Raw genomic sequence first — 19,980 nt, 5'->3', positions numbered from 1 at the left:
CTGACTGAAAGACTCTTCTGGACTCATGTGAAGACTGATCTCATCCTGTCCTATCTCCAAGGGAGCCATAAATGTACCGCCACTACCAAATTCAGCCCAGACGCCTTGTTCAGAAAACCAAATATCACATTCCAGTTCTCTGGCTGTGAGTGAGAGAAAAAAAAAAATGCTAGGACATTTGAAATAGGGCTATAACTGGGAGTTAGGAAAGCATGTCCCTAACATTTGTCCAGAGCTCTGGGGAAGCAAGAACACATCAGCATCGTGCCTAAAGCCAAGTCCTGGGAGAGGAGGCTACTTTTCCCATCTTCTTCTAATCTCCTGCCCTAGCTCACATCTCTCTCCCTCCCAACATGAGCAGCAAACCCACCTTCAGAGCTGTGGAGATCAGCCCAGACCAAGATCTGGATGTTGTTGGAATCACAGAGAACGGCCAGGAGCTTCAGGTGCAAAACCTAAGTGGGTAAGTGGGAGGATGCCTTCCGGCCCATAAGAAGCTCACATATGGAGGCTGCCATCAGGGGTGCAGGCAGGCTACACTGAGCAGGTGCAGCAAGGGGAATGTAAGCCAGACAACAGGAAGAACTCCAGGCCATGCAGACTGTTAGATACCAAGAGCTAGAGAACCAGATTTCTGAGAGGTTTTCTGGGTTGACTCCCTTTTTTATATATGATAGACAGCTGGACAAAGTGTGCTGTCCACATGTTAGTGGTCTTTTCATCCGAGTAAAATCAAAAATTTTCCTACTGCTCTGTGTTCCTGATTAAACCCAATAGGCAAGATTCCAAAGGCCACCGTGTCCTTCCCAGCCACTCACCCGGGCCAGAGTAAGACCTCTCCACGTTCCCAGACCTCCAGAGAAAAGGCCACATGGCTTTTGGCAGTGACCTATTCCTCTGCCTCACCACCCTGTATGAGAGGTCAGCATCTAGATAAAAATGGCCACGTTGCTGCAAAGAACCCCAGAGAGGATGCTGCTGACGGCTGCTTATTCATCAAAGAGTAAATCTGAAAAAGGACCAAGATGGTAGCAGAATGATGTTTGCCTGTAATTCCATTGAAATCCCACTTCTTGTCCATTTGAAAGCCCACAGTGTAACAGACAGTGTTCCAGGCTCTGGTCTCCTCCACTCCAGGAATGCCAAGGGCTCGGGTTGGGCTCTGACACAGGCAAGGCCCAGCACACAGTGGGTGCTTAGCAGCAGGGGTTTTTGAATCCAAACGAATCAAATTGAACTGAACTGAGCGGCCATGTACTTTCCATTTAGTCCCCTAGCACGTGGGTTCCAGACTTCCAGGTATTGGGACAGGGGCTGGGACCAACACTACCAGAGGACGGGAGTCCTCGCCTCCCACAGAAATCACAAGGCTCTGTGTCTCCCTTCCAGACCCTGTCTCTCAGGCTCCCTGGTCTCCCTGCACTGCCTCGGTGAGTACAACCCCTCCCTGAGCGTTTGGGCCCTGGGCCAGCAATGAGCAGAGAGAAAGCCCTTCATCCTCATTCTTAAATTTCTCAGATCCTAAGTTTCTGTTTTGTCCCAAACTTACTTCTTTGAGTTTTGGGTTTGTAGGTCAGTGCTCCTTCAAGTGGGTGATGCTGAGAATTCTTTGGGACCATGCACTCACAAGCCCGCAAGCTAAGCAGAAAGCTAGCAGGGAACAAAAAGCTGGAAAGGACACACTGGGACTTCATCCCCTCCTCCCTGGTCAGGTCCATAAGGCCTCCTCAGGCACGGTGTGCTCAGCCATCCAAGATCAGATCATTCAGTTTAGCAAAAATACACTGAACAGTTAGACCATGTCTAGCACTGTCAGGTGCACTAGTTCAAAGTAGAAAATACCAGACAAGTAACAGAATTGGCCACTCTCCTTAGGAGCTTACGGCAGAGAGAGAGAGAGAGAGAGAGAGAGAGAGAGAGAGATGCAAGGCCACGGGTGGGAGGTGCCAAGACCAAGCAGTACTCACAGCCAACTTGCCACAGGGAGACCCAGGCACCAACGAGTCCCACTGGCTTCCAGTGTGACCTTGAGTCATTTGCCTGACCTTTCTGAGGTTCCTCTTCCCAAGAAGACCTTGCATCCAACTGCCCAAGGGGATCCTGGAAGAACCCCAGCTCTTACGGAGTAGATCAGAAGAGGAAACAAGCTGTGACCCAGCTTGTCCTCCAGGCTTGTGGAGGAACCGACCAGAGGCTGCCCCGTTGGCCAGAAACTGGACAGGCTGAGTGGAACCAGGTCATCATCCCCACCTCTGCCGTTGGGCGGTAGATGTGCTCTCCTGTTGGATGTTAAGAATTTTTGTCACTATAACGTGACACCCACAATCCCTGGTGCATGGGGACCGATACACAGTGGGTAGCCAGTGAATGACTGAATGGCTGGCGCTGAATGGCACAGGCGTCACAGAGAGGTTTAAGTCACAGACCCTCCTTTGAGGAGCCATCGATCTCACTGGGAAGAGCTAAGCACAACAGAAACAAAAGGCAGGCCAACGGCAGGGGCAGGCTATGGAAATTCCAGGACAAGAAAGTCCCCAGGGGTTGGGCAGCCCCAGGGAGGTGGTGCCCAGGCTAAACACTGAGAGGTAGGCTCCCAGAAGGGAGGGGCCACGTCTGTCTGTCCATCTTTCCGTCTGTCTTCCACTCTCTTCCCAGCCTCCCTGAACACAGCGGGCACATGATACAAATTTGCTGAGCGAATCAATGGTTCAGATAAACAGCAAAGAGGAGAGCTAGCATCTCAGGGATGGGGGTTTCCTTGAGCAAAAACAGAAGGACTTTTAGGGAGCTACAGGCAGATCGATTTGGCTAGACAGAAACCTTATATAAGGACAACAGGCTGCTGCCAGGAGGAGGACTTTAAACTCTACCCTAGAGAGAGATGCCTTGGGACTGTGAGGGGACACAGAGAAAGCAGAGTTTGGACGATGAGGTGTCTGAAAAGCCCCTGGCCAGCATCGGCCCGGAAAGGATGGCAGCCTTTTCCTCTGAGCACCACGGCTGTGGCAGTGACGGCCAGGACTGGAGAGGCTGAGGGCAGGGCGGGGAGGTGGGAACGGAGGCTTTTACACGAGCTTGAGGGTCGTGATGGAAAAGCCTAGGACGGTGACATATGAAAGACAGCACAGGGTGTCGACCTGGGAGACTCACTCATGGGGGTGGGAGGACTTGGAGAAAGGGGAGTTTAGGATGGGAAGATTCTGTTTCTGGAACTTTCTTCCTACTTCCGGGACCCAGAGCAGTCTGTGGGTGTCTGTTTGCCGATACCTCAGCAGGAGTGGCTGGGGACACTCCACCTGGGCAGGACTTTCGTAATTCCGCATCACTTGTTTGGTTTGAAGGCCATGAATTCCCGGCACCACGGACACACCCGCGTCCACAATATAAACACATCTAAAGCCACACAAAGGAGGGGAAGGCTGAGGGGGAGGCTGAGGAGAAGGCCTATGGTCTGGGGTACTCTCTCCCTATGAATAACTCAAAATGGGCCTGGTTCTCCCCACCCCTCCAGGTCCTGGTCATAAGGGCCCGGCTCTAAGGCAACAGAGCCAGGCCTCCAAGGGGGAGGCAGGCCCATCCCTCAAGAGCCTGACCCTTGATTTCTCCCTCTTTCCTACTGATGCCAGCCTGTGGGGAGAGCCTGAAGGCCCCTCGGGTGGTGGGCGGGGAGAAGGCCTCTGTGGATTCTTGGCCCTGGCAGGTCAGCATCCAGTACAACAAACAACATATCTGTGGAGGGAGCATCCTGGACCCCCACTGGATCCTCACAGCAGCCCACTGCTTCAGGTAAGGCCCACCACACCAGGAAGCCTCGAGGGATCAAAGCCTTGGAGGGCCAGTGTCTGGGTCCCCCATCTCCCAACTTGTGCTCCAATATCCTCACCCCTCTTTGCCCTCCTTCTGCAGACCATGTCCGTGGGTGTGGCCACCCCAATGAGTCACCAGGTATGATGTCCTTTGTTAGGCATCCGGGGTGAGCAGAGGGCGCTGGTCACCAGGCTCGATCACCAAGTTTAACCTCTTCCAATTGGGAAGCAATCTGATACCCAGCATCCTCAGTCCGGCCTCTTATCTTTTCTTAAAGATTTTTTATTTTAGTTTATTTTTTATTCATGAGAGACACAGAGAGAAAGGCAGAGACATAGGCAGAGGGAGAAGCAGGCTCCCTGCAGGGACCCCAATGTGGGACTCAATCCCCAGACCCTGAGATCATGCCCTGAGCCAAAGTCAGACACTCAACCACTGAACCACCCAGGCATCCCTGGTCCCTTATCTCTCACTCCACAGCAGCTCTTCCCATCGAGCTCTCTGGAGTCCTGAGAATGCTCTCCCTCTGCCAGTCTTCCATGGAGAGGTTCCAGGGTCTAGAGTCACTGCCACTTCCCCCATTATAGCCAAAAACTTAAAAAAATAAAATAAAAAAACATAGATTCCCTTATAGGCCAAGCCCATACCTCTGGGGAAGGACTGTTCCCAGGCCACCTTCACTTTCCTTCTTTTATTTATTCATTCAACATCTAAGAAGTGCTATATTATGTGCCCATCCGTCAGTGCCTTGGAGGAACTCACAGTGTAGGCAAGGGATTCTTAACCTTTTTTGAGATCTGACAAAGCTCTAAGTCCTTTCCTGGAAAACCACCCCTGCACACTAAGTAGGCAAGAGCATCTGGAGTCACCAGGAAGTCAGACAAGTACACAACATAACTGACAATGTGAGTACCACATGAGTAACACAGAGTAAAAAGCACTGGGGACAACGTAGAGAGTGCCAGGACCCCAGAGCTCAGGCACTGGGAACAGCCCCCTTCTGCAACCCTCCAGTTAGAAGGTTCCTTGGGCAGGTTTCACCAGGTGAAAAGATCAAACCCCCTTTTAGAATTTAGCATTTTGTAGGTGATTCCTCACACCTGCTCCTTTTCTCCACCACCCCTGGCCTCACTATCATTATCTCCTAAAGTAGGGACACCTGGTACCCCAATCCCCAGGGCCCTGGGGACCAAGCTTTTCGCAAACCTTGCACGTGCTTGGCTCAGGCCTGAACCCTGCTCTCTGCCCCCTAGGAAGCATCACGATGTGTCCAATTGGAAGGTGAGGGCTGGCTCTGACAAATTGGGCTCCTTCCCATCCTTGCCTGTGGCCAACATCTTCGTCTTTGAGCTCAACACCACGTACCCTAAAGAGAAGGACATTGCGCTTGTGAAGCTGCAGTTCCCACTCACATTCTCCGGTGAGAGGTGACATCTAGGCCCAGACCCCATTAGGTCAGGTTATACTCCCACCCTGCCTCTAGCTCACTAAGTGACCTTGGACACATCACTTCTCCTCTCAAGCCCTCAGCTGTGCATTTGTTTTCAGTGAATATACAAGCCTAACATCAGGGAGGGGCATGAGGCCCCTTTGAGCGTTTAGCTGACAGCCCACCCCACTCCCTGCCGGATTCTTTTAGGTCTGTTTTCTCCCTGTGGAGCACCTCAAGTGAGAATCATAGATTCATCTGATCTTGGGGTTGTAAGGGACCTAAAAGGTCATCTAGTCCCTCCTCCACCCTCAACCAATGCCAAGAGCCTGTACAATATCTCTGCCGAGGGGTTATTGTGCCCATCTGGTCTCCTCCAGGGGCAGGGAGCTCACTACCTTTAAGGCAGCCCCTGGAACCTTTGAACAGCTCTGTTAGATGACTCATGCTTGGATAGTATTTGTGTCAGCATTTCCAACTGTCAGTTCCACAGGACACACTGATCCCTTAGGAGAAAAATAAAATGCTTCTATTCTCAAATAAGTTGGGGAAATATTTTTATAGTAGAGCTCTCTTCTTGGGGCACATTTGTATATTAAAGATACGAGGTTTTTTTAATTTATTATATTTAAACCATATCTCCTCAACTTATTTGAGCACAAAACTTTCTCATGCCACTTTTGTTAACATCCCATGGAACACTAGTCATGGAAACCCTGATGTCAACCTTTTCAGAGGGCTTAGCCACCAGTCTCTCCCCCTACTCTCTGCTCGTGGCAGGCACAGTCAGGCCCATCTGCCTGCCTTTTTTTGATGAGGAGCTCATTCCAGCCACCCCTCTCTGGGTCATCGGATGGGGCTTTACGGAGCCGGATGGAGGTAAGTCCTGGGTTTAGGACCACAGGGCTAAAGGAACAGCTCCTTGAGAAAAACCCATCCTGGAAGTCCAAGCACCAAGGTGCCAGGCAACCCAGAGAATTTTCCTGGGCTGGGGGTAAGAAACAAGAAGGGGAATATGAGCATGTTTTCAACCTCCCAGGAAAGATGTCCGACACCCTGCTACAGGCATCTGTCCAGGTCATTAACCACACTCGGTGCAATGCAGAGGACGCATACCAGGGGGAAGTCACCGAAATGATGCTGTGCGCAGGCATCCTGGAGGGCGGCGTGGACACCTGCCAGGTGGGATCATAAGGGAGTTCCTTGGAAAGGGATGTGAGTCCTAGAGAGACAAGTCCAGAGGCCGACTGCCTCACATGAAGTCTTGCATATGGTGGGCACTCAATGTTGCGATGAAGGGAAGAGGGAGGGGAAGAAAGACTATAAGATAAGGATGGAATGATGGAAGGAAGGATGGACAGAGACCAGTGGAAAGATTTCAAATGTGTATTTCACATACAAAGATGATGTTACCCACCCCACCTGCTCTTACTTCCCATCACTCACAGGAGTAGGGGTCACTTGAGGGCAGGAATGCCAGGTCTATTCTTTCTAGAACTGCAAAGATGCTGAACTACCCTAGAGAAAATCCATCTGCTGCTGGATGAGCCCTGGTGCAGTGCCTCCCTGCCAACCCTACTGACCAGTCTCCGCATACATTCTCACTCCCTCTACCCCCAAACAATCTTCCAAGCTATAGTCCCTATCCCTACTCCTGCCCCCATTCTCAGCCATTAAATTCCTTCACTCAAGAGGTAGCTCTTAGCCATCTCTTGAATGTCAGGTAAATAAATACTGGGTTTTAGGGACAGTGTCTTCTTCCCTTGGGAAGCTCACAGTGGCGGGGGGCAGGGGGGAGGAAGTTAGGCTACAGTGTTGTTGGGTTCTGAGGAAGGAAGTCTCAGGGACTACAAGGAGCTAAGTGCACTTCTCACTACCTGACAAGTTCTGGTCTGTTTTGTTGTTTGCTTGTTTACGATCTTTCTCTTCTCCATTTAACTCTAAGCTCCCCGGGGACAGGGATCTTTGTTCTTTTCATTGATCAAATCCTAATTGTCTAAAACAGTACCTAAAACAGCAATAGGCATCTCCTGAGCAGCTAAATAATCTGGGAAATACTCGGTTATAAAAAAGAAATGTTTGGGCTTCTCACTGCAGAACCTTCTAGAGCCTTTGGTTTGCTCTAGTGTGTATTGTGAATCTCTGCAAGAAGGCACACCAACTACTTTCTTGACCACAAACAGAACCCTCTCACCCCAAATGGAAAGGCTTTCCAGGCTGCAGGAAGAGCTTCAGCAGAAGCAATGAGGGCAGAACAGCACACAGCACTGGGGAGCAGTGGGGAGCACAGGGGAAGGATGGGCCAATGCAGGAAAGGGACGAAAGAGAAGCCCACTCTTCCATGCCAGCCCTGCCTGCCTTCCCCAGCAGCCCCTGTTCTGGTGTCTCACAGGGTGACAGCGGTGGGCCCTTGATGTATCACTCTGACCAGTGGCAGGTGGTGGGCATCGTGAGCTGGGGCCATGGCTGTGGGGGTCCCAGTACCCCGGGAGTGTACACCAAGGTCACAGCCTATCTCAACTGGATCTACAATGTCCGAAAGGTGAGCCCCATCTATTGTACCTTCCCTACCTTCCTCTCTACCCTAAAGGTACCAAACTGTCCTTAGTTTTGATTTAAATGGTCTGAGATGACCCCTTACATCCTAAATAATTTGCCCCATCTGTGACAACCTGAGATTCCACCATGAAGAGCTGGAATTCCTTAGACCTGAGATTCCAAATAAATACAAATGCTTTAGGATATAGAACACACCCAGCTTTATCATTCTCTATTCTCTGGCAAAGAATTTCCAGAGAACAGACCCCATTGGGGTGAAAAGGGTGGAAAGGTTCAAGAGAGAGGAGCAAAGAGCTTCAGAAAAAGCAGTCTAACTTTGCACATATCACCACCTTGTCCAGTTTCAAGTCATCTGACTCTTGGTCTCTTGTCATAGTCTACACCATGAGGCTGCGGCCCCTTCATATTGCTGGAAGCTGCCTCCCCCTGTCCTGCCCACTGGGGATCCCCCTAGAAGTCAGACAGAGCAAGAGCCCCTGTGGGCACACCTCTCTGCCAATCGCCTCAACATTTCTTGGTGCAGCAAAGGGCTTCCATTCCTGTAAAAGACATCACAGCCCACAGGCACCCAGAGGAAATCAACACCACCAGCTCCGCCACCCCCAGGGCTCCCGGCATCCCAAGGAGAAAGATACAGCCTACTGAAGAGGCCAGCCTTTTGGCCAAGATCTCTGAAGGCATTGCTAAGCCAGGAAGGAACTTTCCTATTCTACTAAATGGAAGTAGACTCTTCAGTGAGAGCTCAGATCACCAAGTAGACTCTCCAGTAAGAGCTCAGATCACCCAATGAAGGGAGGAAAGGTTCTGAGCCAGCCCTCTCCACCACCCATCCTCAAGCCCATCCAGGAAGAAACCAGTTGTAATGTAAAATGCACAGTCCTCCTATTGGCTCAATACTATTACTTAATGTTATGACAGTTCTATGGATGCTGCTACTAAACAGGTGTGTAAAGTCTGACACTGGTGGACTGGGCTGCATGCTAAGAACTGAGCTGAGACTATTGCATCATTCCTGCACCTGGGTAGGAAAAGGTCCTAGGGAGACCACTGATACCCAAAGAAGGAAAAAGGAGACCCAAAGATGGGAGATAACACCTATGACTTGGGAGAGAGAGGATCTGCATGCTTAAGGCTGATGGTAAACCATGGCTCCCCCAGTGCCTGGAAAGAGATACTGCACCTGAGTCCTCACTTCTACCTAGAGAGCCCTGGGCATGGTTGCTTTCATTCTTTAAAAAAAAAAAAAAATGTACACATACACACATATACATATATATGCAAAGTCTGAAGTGGGACCTAAGTAGGGTTCTGGGTACATAAGCATGAATAAGTCTTGCACTCAAATTGTCAGAGAATTAAGCCCCATGGACTTCTCTGGTCACTGTATGGGGGCCCAGGTATTCTGAGGACCCTCCTGGTCAGATCTTAGGTGAATATGCTTTACTAGGTTCTCAAGAAATAGAAATCTTCAAAGACCAAATAAAACATGAATAAACACATATAAATAAAACAAAATTATCAGAATCGTGAGCTGAAATGAAGGTAGAGATCTGAGAGCAACAGCTAACTAAAATCTTGGGTTGTCCAAGGGACCAAGACCTATATGAAAGTTGAGATCAGAACTAAACCTAGACCCAGTGCTCACCATCAAAGATCAGCCAAGGTTTTTTAAAAAGAAAATCCCAGGAGTGGGAATCATCAAAAATAGTCAAGGACCTTATGTTAGAATTACCAGGTTATAAGAAAAACTGATACTATAGAATATGTCTATGTGCCAGACATTATTCTAAGTGTTTCACTGTGTATTAAGTCATTTAAGACTCATACAAACCTATGAGATAGGTGCCATTCGTATCCCATCCCCATTTCCATCCCCATTTTATGGGTAAGAAAACTGAGGCTCAATGAAGCTAAGTACCTTGCCTGAGGTTACATATAGGTAAGCTGAACATGAGTATTCTGATTCCAGTGTTCATGTTATAAACTATCACATTATGCCAATATCATAATTTATGAATCTTTAAATAAATTTTAAATGAGGGACACCTGGGTGGCTCAGTCAGTTAAGCATCTACCTTCAACTCAGGTCATGATCCTGGGGTCCTGTGTTCAAGCCCCGCATCAGGCTCCCTGCTCAGCAGGGAGTCTGCTCCTCCCTCTGCCCCTCCCTCCACTCATGCAGACTCTCCCGTGCTCTCTCTCAAATAAATAAAATCTTAAAAATAAATGCATAAAATGGGTACTTTTTCCTCGTAAAGATATTTTTAAATATTTGTAATTTAAAATCCACAAAAATTTACTATCTTAACCATTTGTAAGTATACAGTTCAATGGTGTTAAGTATATTCACACTGTTGTGCAACTACCACCACTGTCCATCTCCAAAACTCTTTTTCCCTTCCAGAATTCTGTACCATTAAACAATAGCTCCCCGATTTCTTCCTCCCCCATGATACTGGAAGCCACCTGTCTACCTTCTGTCTCTATGAAAATGACTACTTTAGGTGCCTCATGTAAGTGGAATCACATAGCATTTGCCTTTCTGTGCCCGGCTTACTTCACCTAGCAGAGTGTCTTCAAGGTTTATCCATGGTTGTAGCCTGTGTCAGATTTTTCTTCCTTTTTAAGGTTGAATAATATTCCATTATTTATACTACATTTATTCATTCATCCATCAATGGACATCTTGTTTCTACCTCCTGGCTATAATGAATAATGCTGCTGTGAGCAGGGTGTACAAATCTCTCTTCAAGATTCAGTTTTCAATTCTTTGGGGTATATACCCAGAAATAGAATTGCTGGATCATATGGTATCTGTTTTCAACTTTTTATTGTTTTCCTTTTTTAATTGTTATACTTGAGAGACAGAAAGAAAGCACAAGCGGGAAGAGAGAGAGAGAGAGAGAGAGAGAGAAGCAGATGCCCCACTGAGCAGGGAAGCCAACACAAGCTCGATCCCAGGACCCTGGAATCACAACCCAAGCCAAAGGCAGACACTGAACTGACCGAGCCATCAAGTGTCCCAATTTTTTATTGTTTTGCACGAGGATTGCACCATTTTACATACAGTGCACAAGGGTTCCAATTTCTCCACAACCTCGCCAATATCTATTTTCTCTTTAAAAAAAAAAATAGGTATTTTGGGGGCACCTTGATGGCTCAGTTAAGCATCTGATTCTGAATTTGGGCTCAAGTCACAATCTCAGGGTCATCAGATCGAGCCTGTTGGGCTCTACACTAGGCAGGTAGCCTGCTTCAGATTTTCTCTCTCCCTCGGCCCCTCCCCATATCCACTCATGCATGCACACAATTCTGTCTCTCTAAAAACAGCCAAAAAATAGGTATTTTAATAAAGCAACTGTGACAAGTAGATTTGAAGAAGAAGCAAATAGAGCTCTTAGAAATAAGAGCTATAGGGCACCTGGGTAGGGCTCAGTCGGTTAACTGTCTGCTTTCAGCTCAGGTCATAGTCCCAGGGTCCTGGGATCAAGTTCCACACCAGGCTCCCCACTCCATGAGGAGCCTGTGTCTCCCTCTGTCTCTGTCCTTCTCTCTCTCATCAATAAATAAATAAAACCTCAAAAAACCTACCTTTTTATTAAAATTAAAAGCTGAATGTTTGGGGTAAATAGCACTTAAGACAGATTGAGAAGATTAATGAACCAGAAGTTAGATTGAAGAGGTTACTAAGTTTGCTATAGAAAGAAATAAGGAGATAAATATATATATACACACAAAACAAGGCTGTGGACAATGGAGACTAGAATAAAAAAGTCTAACAAATCCAGTTGAAGAATCAGAGGGAGAGAACAGAAATATGAAGGTGAAACAACATCTAAAGAGATAACAGCTGAGAATGTTCAGAATTCATTAAAGGCATGAATCCACACATACAGCATTTGCCCCAATAGTGCATACGCACATATGACCAAGGCAGAAATATTCAAATAAATCCTCACCTAGACACATGATAGTGAAGTTTCAGAACACCAAAAATGAACAAACTCTTTAAAGCAACCAGAGAGACAACCCAGGCTTCCTACAACACCATAAAGATACCACAGTGAGGGACGCCTGGGTGGCTTAGTTGGTTGAGCATCCGACTCTTGGTTTTGGCTCCAGTCATGGTCTCGGGGTCCTAGGATCAAGCCCTATATCAGGTTCCTCACCGAACATGGACCCTGCTTGGGATTCTCTCTCTCTTCTCCCTCTGTCCCTCCACTTGTGCTCTTTCTCACTTGCTTGTTCTCTCTCAATTAAATTAAATTAAATAATTAAATTAAATTAAATACCAGAATTAGACTTCCAGCAGACTTCCCCATAGCAGTAAAGGAACCAGTAAACTCTATCTTCAGTGTGCTGAGACAATAGAGAATTGTGAATCCTACAAAACTACCTTTTAAGAATTAAGGCATTTTCAAGGAAACGACTGAGAGTTTACTACCAACAGGTCTCCTCTAAAGAAATATCTCAAGTATGTATTTTTTAAGTTTTTATTTCAATTCTAGTTAACATACAATGTGATATTAGTTTCAGTTGTACAATATAGTGATTCAACAATTCCATACATCACCCTGTGCTCATCACAAATGCACACCTTAACCCCCATCACCAATTTCACCCATCCTCCCACTTAGCTCCCCTCTGGTAACCATCAATCTGTTCCCCATAGTTAAGAGTCTGGTGCTTGGTTTGCCTCTCTTTTTTTCCCTGTTTGTTCATTTGTTTTGTTTCTTAAACTCCATGTGTGAGTGAAATCAAATGGTATTTGTCTTTTTCTGGCTGACTTATTCCACTTAGCATTATTCTCTCTAGCTCCATCCATCTTACAAATGACAGGATTTCATTCTTTTTCATGGCTAATATTCCATTGTGTATACATACCACATCTTCTTTATCAAGGGACACTTGGGCTATTTCCATAAGTTGGCCATTGTCGATAATGCTGCTGTAACAGTCAGAGTGCATGTATCCCTTCGAATTAGTATGTTTGTATCCTTTGGGTAAATTCAAGTATGTACTTTAGAAAAAAGAAAAATGATCCTCGTAGGAAGAGCAGAGATGCTAGAAGACATAGTGAAGCAACTGGCAAAAATGTACATAAATCTAAATGTACTTTGTCTACATAAAATATCATCTATCTTGTGGGTTAATTTTTTTAAAACCTAAGTAAGATACAGGATAACAATGCCATGTAAGTCAGGAGGGGACAGTTGGAGTTAAAATATTCCAAAGTTCTGAAATCGTTCAAGAAGGAAGTTTAGGGACACCTGGGTGGCTCAGCGGTTGAGCATCTGCCTTTGGCTCACAGCATGATCCCGGGGTTCTGGGATCAAGTCCCGCATCAGGCTTCCTGCATGGAGCCTGCTTCTCCCTCTGCATGTGTCTCTGCATCTCTCTCTCTCTCTCTCTTTCTCTCTCTCTCTCTCTCACACACAAATAAATACATTTAAAAAAAAAACAAATAGATTCAGGAAAAGAAAACAACAAATAACACAATCTCAGAGGGATGAGGAGGAGACTTAAGAAGAAAGCAGGTGGGGATCCCTGGGTGGCGCAGCGGTTTGGCGCCTGCCTTTGGCCCAGGGCGCGATCCTGGAGACCCGGGATCTAATCCCACGTCAGGCTCCTGGTGCATGGAGCCTGCTTCTCCCTCTGCTTCTCCCTCTGCTTCTCCCTCTGCCTGTGTCTTTGCCTCTCTCTCTCTCTCTCTATCTCTCTCTGTGACTATCATTAAAAAAAAAAAAAAAGAAAGCAGGAAAAATGAAACAAAAAGTACAAAGTAAGGGGATCCCTGGATGGCTCAGCGGTTTGGCACCTGCCTTTGGCCCAGGACGTGGTCCTGGAGCCCCGGGATCGAGTCCCACGTCGGGCTCCTGGCATAGAGCCTGCTTTTCCCTCTGCCTGTGTTTCTGCCTCTCTCTGTCTAACATGAATAAATAAAAATTTTTTTTAAAAAAGTACAAAGAGGGATCCCTGGGTGGCGCAGCGGCTTAGTGCCTGCCTTTGGCTCAGAGCGCGATCCTGGAGACCTGGGATCGAATCCCACGTCGGACTCCCGGTGCATGGAGCCTGCTTCTCCCTCTGCCTGTGTCTCTGCCTCTCTCTCTCTCTCTCTCTCTCTCTCTCTCTCTGTGACTATCATAAATAAATAAATAAATAATTTTTTAAAAAGTACAAAGAGGGTAAAAATAAGAGTTATCAATAATCACACTAAATGTTAAACTTACCAACTAATAGAGTTAATTAAGTTGAATAAAAATGTAAAATCGAGCTATGTGTTATTTATAAGAGATACATCCAAAACATTAGGTTATGGAACTATTAAAAATAAAAAGATTGAAAAATATCTAGAACACAAGCACTTTACCAAATTTAAGCTGGAAAAGCTATATAACATTTTTTTAAAGTAGGGATTTTGGACAAAAAACAAAACTGACTTTGGGATAAAGAGGGTCACTGCATAGTCATAAAAGGATCAATTCACCAGGAAGACAGAGCAAGTTAAAACCTATAAACAAAAAGAAAAAAAACCACAATCCCTTTGTCACCACTGGAGTTGACTGTCATACCAAGTCCTTACTCTGAAATAGTAATGGGGGGTGGGGAGGCGAGGAAGCAAGCATCTTTCTGCTTCACCATAGAAATCTACCTCCAGGTAACAAGGTGCTCGAGGTAGTGAAGGGAGGCTCTTCTTTACACACACCAAAAAATGTAGCTAATCAAATCAGTGAGTGATAAAAAAATCTACAACCTCTAATGAAATAATGGATTCAGGCAAGAATTGTCAGTGGAGGTGAAAAGCATTAAGGGAAAGGTTTATGGAGAACTGGATAGTTGTTAAATGCCCAAGTATCATCCCACAGGTTCCTTGCTAATCTCAACAGGAAAATCTAACTCTAAAATCAAAGAATTAGGGGCACCTGCGTGGCTTAGTTGGTTAAGCATCTGGCCTTCGGTTTAGGTCATGATCCCAGGGTCCTGGGATTGAGCCCCACATTGAGTGCTCCCTCTACCTGCCATTCTGCCTACTTGTGAGCACGCTTCGTTTTCTCTCTCTCTCTCTCTCTCTCTCTCTCTCTGTCAAATAAATACAATCTTTAAAAAAATACCTTATAAAAATAAAAAATAAAAATAAAATCAAGGAATCAGGCTGACATTACCCTGCCCACTAACAGTGGAATAGAGATATTATGTGTCTCCTCTTGTGAATATGAAGTATGCCTCATGTTGCGTCACCTCAAGGCACCTTATCAAAAATGCTTAATCTACACCTTTACATCTAATTTCCAGCTAAACATATAAGTTAGAAAAAGGAGTTAAATGACACTACTTGGAAGCTAACAGATAAATCCAGAAGGTGGGACATTCTACACACAGGTGACCCAACCTCTTCCATAAGTCAATGTCGTGAAAGGATCTTAAGAGGCATAACAACCAAATAGGAGCTCCCTGACTGGGTCTTGAACAAGCAAAAGACATTTGGGTAAAGAGGTAACTGGGGAGTTGTGAATATGATCTGGAGATTAAATGGTCATAAGGAACAGTTCCTTACGTGTGACCATGATATTATACTTTACAAAAATATCCTTAGACATGCATGCAGAAAAATTGGGGATAAAATGACTTGAAGTTGTAATTGACTTCAGGAAAAACACAACAGTGGAAGCAGATACAGCAAAATGTCATCAAGTGTGAAATCAAAATGATGTTTACTATTCTTTCTACTTTTCTGTATATTTAAAATATATTTCAAAAACATTTCTCAGTAAATATGTTTTTCTTATTTGTATAAACAGAATATAAAATAGCCCTAAACGAACTAATGGAGGCATCTGGATGGCTCAAGTGGTTAAGCGTCTGCCTTCGGCTCAGGTCATGATCCTAGGGTCCTGGGATTGAGTCCTGCATCAGGTTCCCTGCTCCACGGGCTAGAGTCTGCTTCTCCCTCACCCCCTGCCCCTCCTCCCAGCTTGCATTTTCTCTCTCTCTCTCTCTCTCTCTCCCCCCACACACACACACCCAATAAATAAAATCTAAAAAAGAAAAGAAAAAATAGAACTACAGGAGAAATTGATAAATCCACCATCACAGAAGAAGACTACAGCATTCTTCTCCCACTTATTGATTTAGGTCAAACAGATAAAATACTAGTAGAGAAGATTAAGTAATATGATTAGCATGCCTAATAGGTGTAGAATCTTGCACTCAAAACTTAGAAAATAAATATCCTTCTCAAGCACATTTGTAATAAGTCAACTATATACTAGGCCATAGAGTCTTGACACATTTCAAAAGTAGTATGGGCACCCACCAGACCCAGTTTCGTGCTCCCATCAATCCCCACTCAGCCTTGCCTACATCCCCATCCTCCCACCTCTCAGCCCAGATTCCTGCCTTGCATGGACCCAGCTCTGGCCGCTTTCATGTCCATGGTTCTAAAGCTCTGGTAACCCATCATTTCTAACACCACACCAATCTCCCTGCACAAACTGGGGCCAGGGCTGGGCTTTGGCTTGGGTGGTCTTCATCGCTCCCACCATTATGGGAGCCAGAGTAGCTCTAGCACTCAGAGCTTCCCCAGAGCTGCCTGGAAAGGCTGAGCAACATAACATAGAAATTACTATCTATAGGACAAATGTTGAATAATGGAAAACAGGAGACAGGATGGAGCCAGCAGATAAATTACTCATCGTTCTTCCCAGTATGGAACTATTCAGAGAAGCCCTAGTTCCCCAGGGACTGTCCTGTGATTCAGCTTATAGAGCAGTGGTCAGCTCAGGAACTCCTCACCTTGTGATGGCTTTCTCCTTCTCCCTGCTTCACAGCCCTTTCCCTCTGACTCCTACTTTCCTGGGATGGAACCCCATGATAAAGCATTAAGTTGTACCTTTAATTTAGATAAGTTTTCTTTCTTTTCTTTTTTTTTTAGGTAAGTTTTCTAAGAAACCTAGGCTAAGATAAAGCTCTCTGACTATAATGCTATTAAATCAAAGGCAATAGCTAACAATAGTTTTTAAAATATAAAATAGGGGTGCCTAGGTGGCTCGGTCAGTTAAGTGTCTGACTTCAGCTCAGGTCAGGATCTCAGGGTCCTGGGATCAAGCCCCACATTGTGCTCCCTGCTCAGGAGGGAGTCTGCTTCTCCCTCTTGTCTCCTCCTCCTGCTAATGTGCATGCACTCTCTCTCAAATAAATAAATAAAATCTTTTTTAAAATATGAAATACGCACGTGATGTTAAAAAGACCTCTAAATAATTCATAGGTCATTCATAGTCAAAAATTATAAAATTTACTCAGAATAAAAAATATATAATCTATTATATACATATACAGACAGATATAGCTATCCATGTGTATATATTCATGGAATGTTCTAGGGTGACACTTAGCAGCTAACCTTGAAATGCCTGTGCTCTTTCCCAACCTGGGCATGTGCAGAGATGGGCCTACTTTTGCCTTCTACAGTCAGAGCATAAGTGATTCCACCAGAGAGGCCAAGAGGGAGCCAGGAATTATACTATGACTAACACAGAGGTCCTCACAGCAGAGCCTCCTCATCTCTGGAGGAGAGGTGTGGAGAGAGGTTGGTGAGTAGAGAAGATTCTTCCCTTTTCCACAAGGATGGAAAGGAGCTGAATCCCAGAGACTGGACCTGGCTCTCTCAGCTCCGGTCCAGAGCTAGCTCCGCGAGAGAGTCCTCCGTGGAACCAAACCATCTCAGGGAGCATGATAGAGCCCTGAGTGTGAACCCCGGCCAGATACCAGGAAAGAGGTGAGGAAAGAAAGGGAGGTGCAGCCCAGTCCATCCATGCTGTGGGGGAGCTAAAGGGAGAATTCTAACATGACATAATCTAGCTGTGTGTAAATGCCACAGAAAAGTGGCATTTGAAATAGAAGTAGCGGGACACCTGGGTGGCTCAGGAGTTGAGCATCTGCCGTTGGCTCAGGGCGTGATCCCAGAATCCCAGGATCACGTCCCACATCAGGCTTCCTGCATGGAGCCTCCTTCTCTCTCCGCCTAGGTCTCTGCCTCTCTCTCTGTCTCAATAAATAAATAAATAAAATCTTAAAAAAAAAAAACTGAGCCAACTGAAATGTTCTGTTTCTGAGCTTTGGACCAACTTCAAAAAAAATGAAATAGAAGTAGAAATAAGGGAAGAGGGGGAAAGTGAGTGGGGAACAATTAAGAGAGGAAGACAAACCATGAGAGAGACTCCTGACTCTGGGAAACAAAGGGGTGCAGAAGAGGAGGGGAGTGGGGGCCCGGGGTAACTGGGTGATGAGCATTACGGAGGACACGTGATATGATGAGCACTGGGTATGATACTGGCTGTTGGCAAATTGAATTTAAATAAAATTTAAAAAAGAAATAGAACTAGCGGCCAATGATTTGAATCCAGCTGGGTTTTGGGGTGAGAGGGAAGAGCAGGAATAAAGGCTGGGCAGGGAGGAGCTGGGTGCTCCCAGGAGGGGACAGAACAGGAAGTCAAAAGGAGCTGTAAGATGGCTTTGCAGTGAAAAGAATCTGGGCTTCAGGGCCAGGCACACCTGGACTGGGTGGGGACGCCTGGGTGGCTCAGTGGTTGAGCCTTTGGCTAGGTCATGATCCTGGGGTCCTGGGATTGAATCCCACATCAGGCTCCCCGCAGGGAGCCTGCTTCTCCTTCTGCCTATGTCTCTGCCTCTCTCTCTGTATCCCTCATGAATAAATCTTTAAAAGAAGGGAAAAGAAAAAAGAAGAAAACTGTGTGCTCACTGTGAATGGATTACCCAGTTCTAAACAATGCTGAAGCCTTAAAGAGTCAAACTTCCCTTCAACCCCTCGCCTCCCTCCTCAGAGGCAACCACTGATCTCAGCCGGATCTATACTGTATCTTTCAGACTCTACAGACACTGAACATCTCTGGGCCTCCATTTCCTCATCTGTGAAATGGGACTAGCAACAATGGCTCTTCCCTCCCAGGGACAAGTGCCCTGAGGGCAAAATGACTGAATATACGTGTCAAGTACTCGGAGAAGGACCAGGTCCCACAAGCACTCAGCCTATGGCAGTGACTAGCACGTTAGTATTTGCAAACATCCATAAACAGGTTGTCTACTTGTTTTACAAAATGCATGGGGTTTTTTTTTTATTTATTTATGATAGTCACACAGAGAGAGAGAGAGAGAGAGAGAGAGGCAGAGACACAGGCAGAGGGAGAAGCAGGTTCCATGCACCGGGAGCCCGACGTGGGACTCGATCCCGGGTCTCCAGGATCGCGCCCTGGGCCAACGGCAGGCGCTAAACCGCTGCGCCACCCAGGGATCCCTGCATGGGGTTTAAATTCTAACTCTGCTACCTAAGAGTTACATCTTTTGGATTTTTTTTTTTTAATTTCTCAGCGCTTTGTTCTTATCACGGGTAAAATGGGGATAATTATACTCGCCTTCCAGGAATATCATGAGACTTTGATATGTTGCAGGAAAGTGACTTGGGACCCTAGGGATTCGATTCGTGTTTGCCTTCGTCATGACTTTATGAGGTTGAGGTTACTCTTGCCCACTCCCAGAGGCCTCCACTTCCTGGTTAGGGCCAAAGATGAGGGAAAACAATGGGTAGGACAAAGCCCTGCTTTTCTAAGCCTCCTGCAGGGAGTACCAGGGTGAGTACTAGGTTCGGGCCAGGGACCCAAACCTGAAGTCTGAGACTAGTACTTGTCGAATGTACCCACAAATCAGCTGGGAAACCTGCTACAGAGCAAATTCTACTTCAGTAGATTTGACCAGGGGGTGGGGGGTGGGGAGCAGGGAGAAGACCTGAAATCCTCTCTAACAAGCTGACTGGTGATGCTCATGCTGACTACATTTTTCAGAAGCCAGGGCGCCCAGGACTCCTACCCCTCCCATAGCCCACCTGAAAGCTGTCTACAGATGCTCGGCCTTGTCAAGGCCTCAGACAACTGACCTCGCAGTCCACTCTGGCCTCCCTCTGGGCAGGACTGGCACAGCCCTAGAGACCCCAGGCCTCCACAGATCCCATCCCTTCAAGGAAAGGGGGGCAGGGGGAGATATATATATAATATCTCTCTCTCTTCTCCTGGGAAATATATATATATATATTTCCTATATATATATATATAGGTGTCCAAAGATTCTGAGACAAAAAGAGGCTGATATGTGAGGCACAGCAAGGGAAACAAGGA

General features: G+C 46.3%; 2 protein-coding genes across 2 annotated transcripts in view; one reads left to right on the top strand and one right to left on the bottom strand.

The window, feature by feature from the left end:
• The window catches only part of TMPRSS4 (transmembrane serine protease 4), a 35,297-nt gene extending 25,262 nt beyond the window's left edge, over positions 1-10,035 (top strand). The window contains exons 6-13 of the mRNA XM_025999142.2: positions 362-463; positions 1,390-1,430; positions 3,627-3,786; positions 5,061-5,227; positions 6,017-6,115; positions 6,276-6,418; positions 7,629-7,778; positions 8,172-10,035. Coding sequence (XP_025854927.2) covers positions 362-463; positions 1,390-1,430; positions 3,627-3,786; positions 5,061-5,227; positions 6,017-6,115; positions 6,276-6,418; positions 7,629-7,778; positions 8,172-8,183 — 874 coding nt within the window. The 3' untranslated portion in view covers positions 8,184-10,035. The remainder of the gene's footprint in view (positions 1-361; positions 464-1,389; positions 1,431-3,626; positions 3,787-5,060; positions 5,228-6,016; positions 6,116-6,275; positions 6,419-7,628; positions 7,779-8,171) is intronic.
• SMIM35 (small integral membrane protein 35) overlaps positions 1-19,980 on the bottom strand; it is a 111,073-nt gene that overhangs the window by 89,205 nt on the left and 1,888 nt on the right. The window lies entirely within an intron of this gene.

Source organism: Vulpes vulpes, chromosome 12, assembly GCF_048418805.1.
Source record: "Vulpes vulpes isolate BD-2025 chromosome 12, VulVul3, whole genome shotgun sequence".
Lineage (NCBI taxonomy): Eukaryota > Metazoa > Chordata > Mammalia > Carnivora > Canidae > Vulpes > Vulpes vulpes.
Note: the sequence above shows the minus strand (reverse complement) of the source record. Positions and strands in the feature narration are given on the sequence as shown.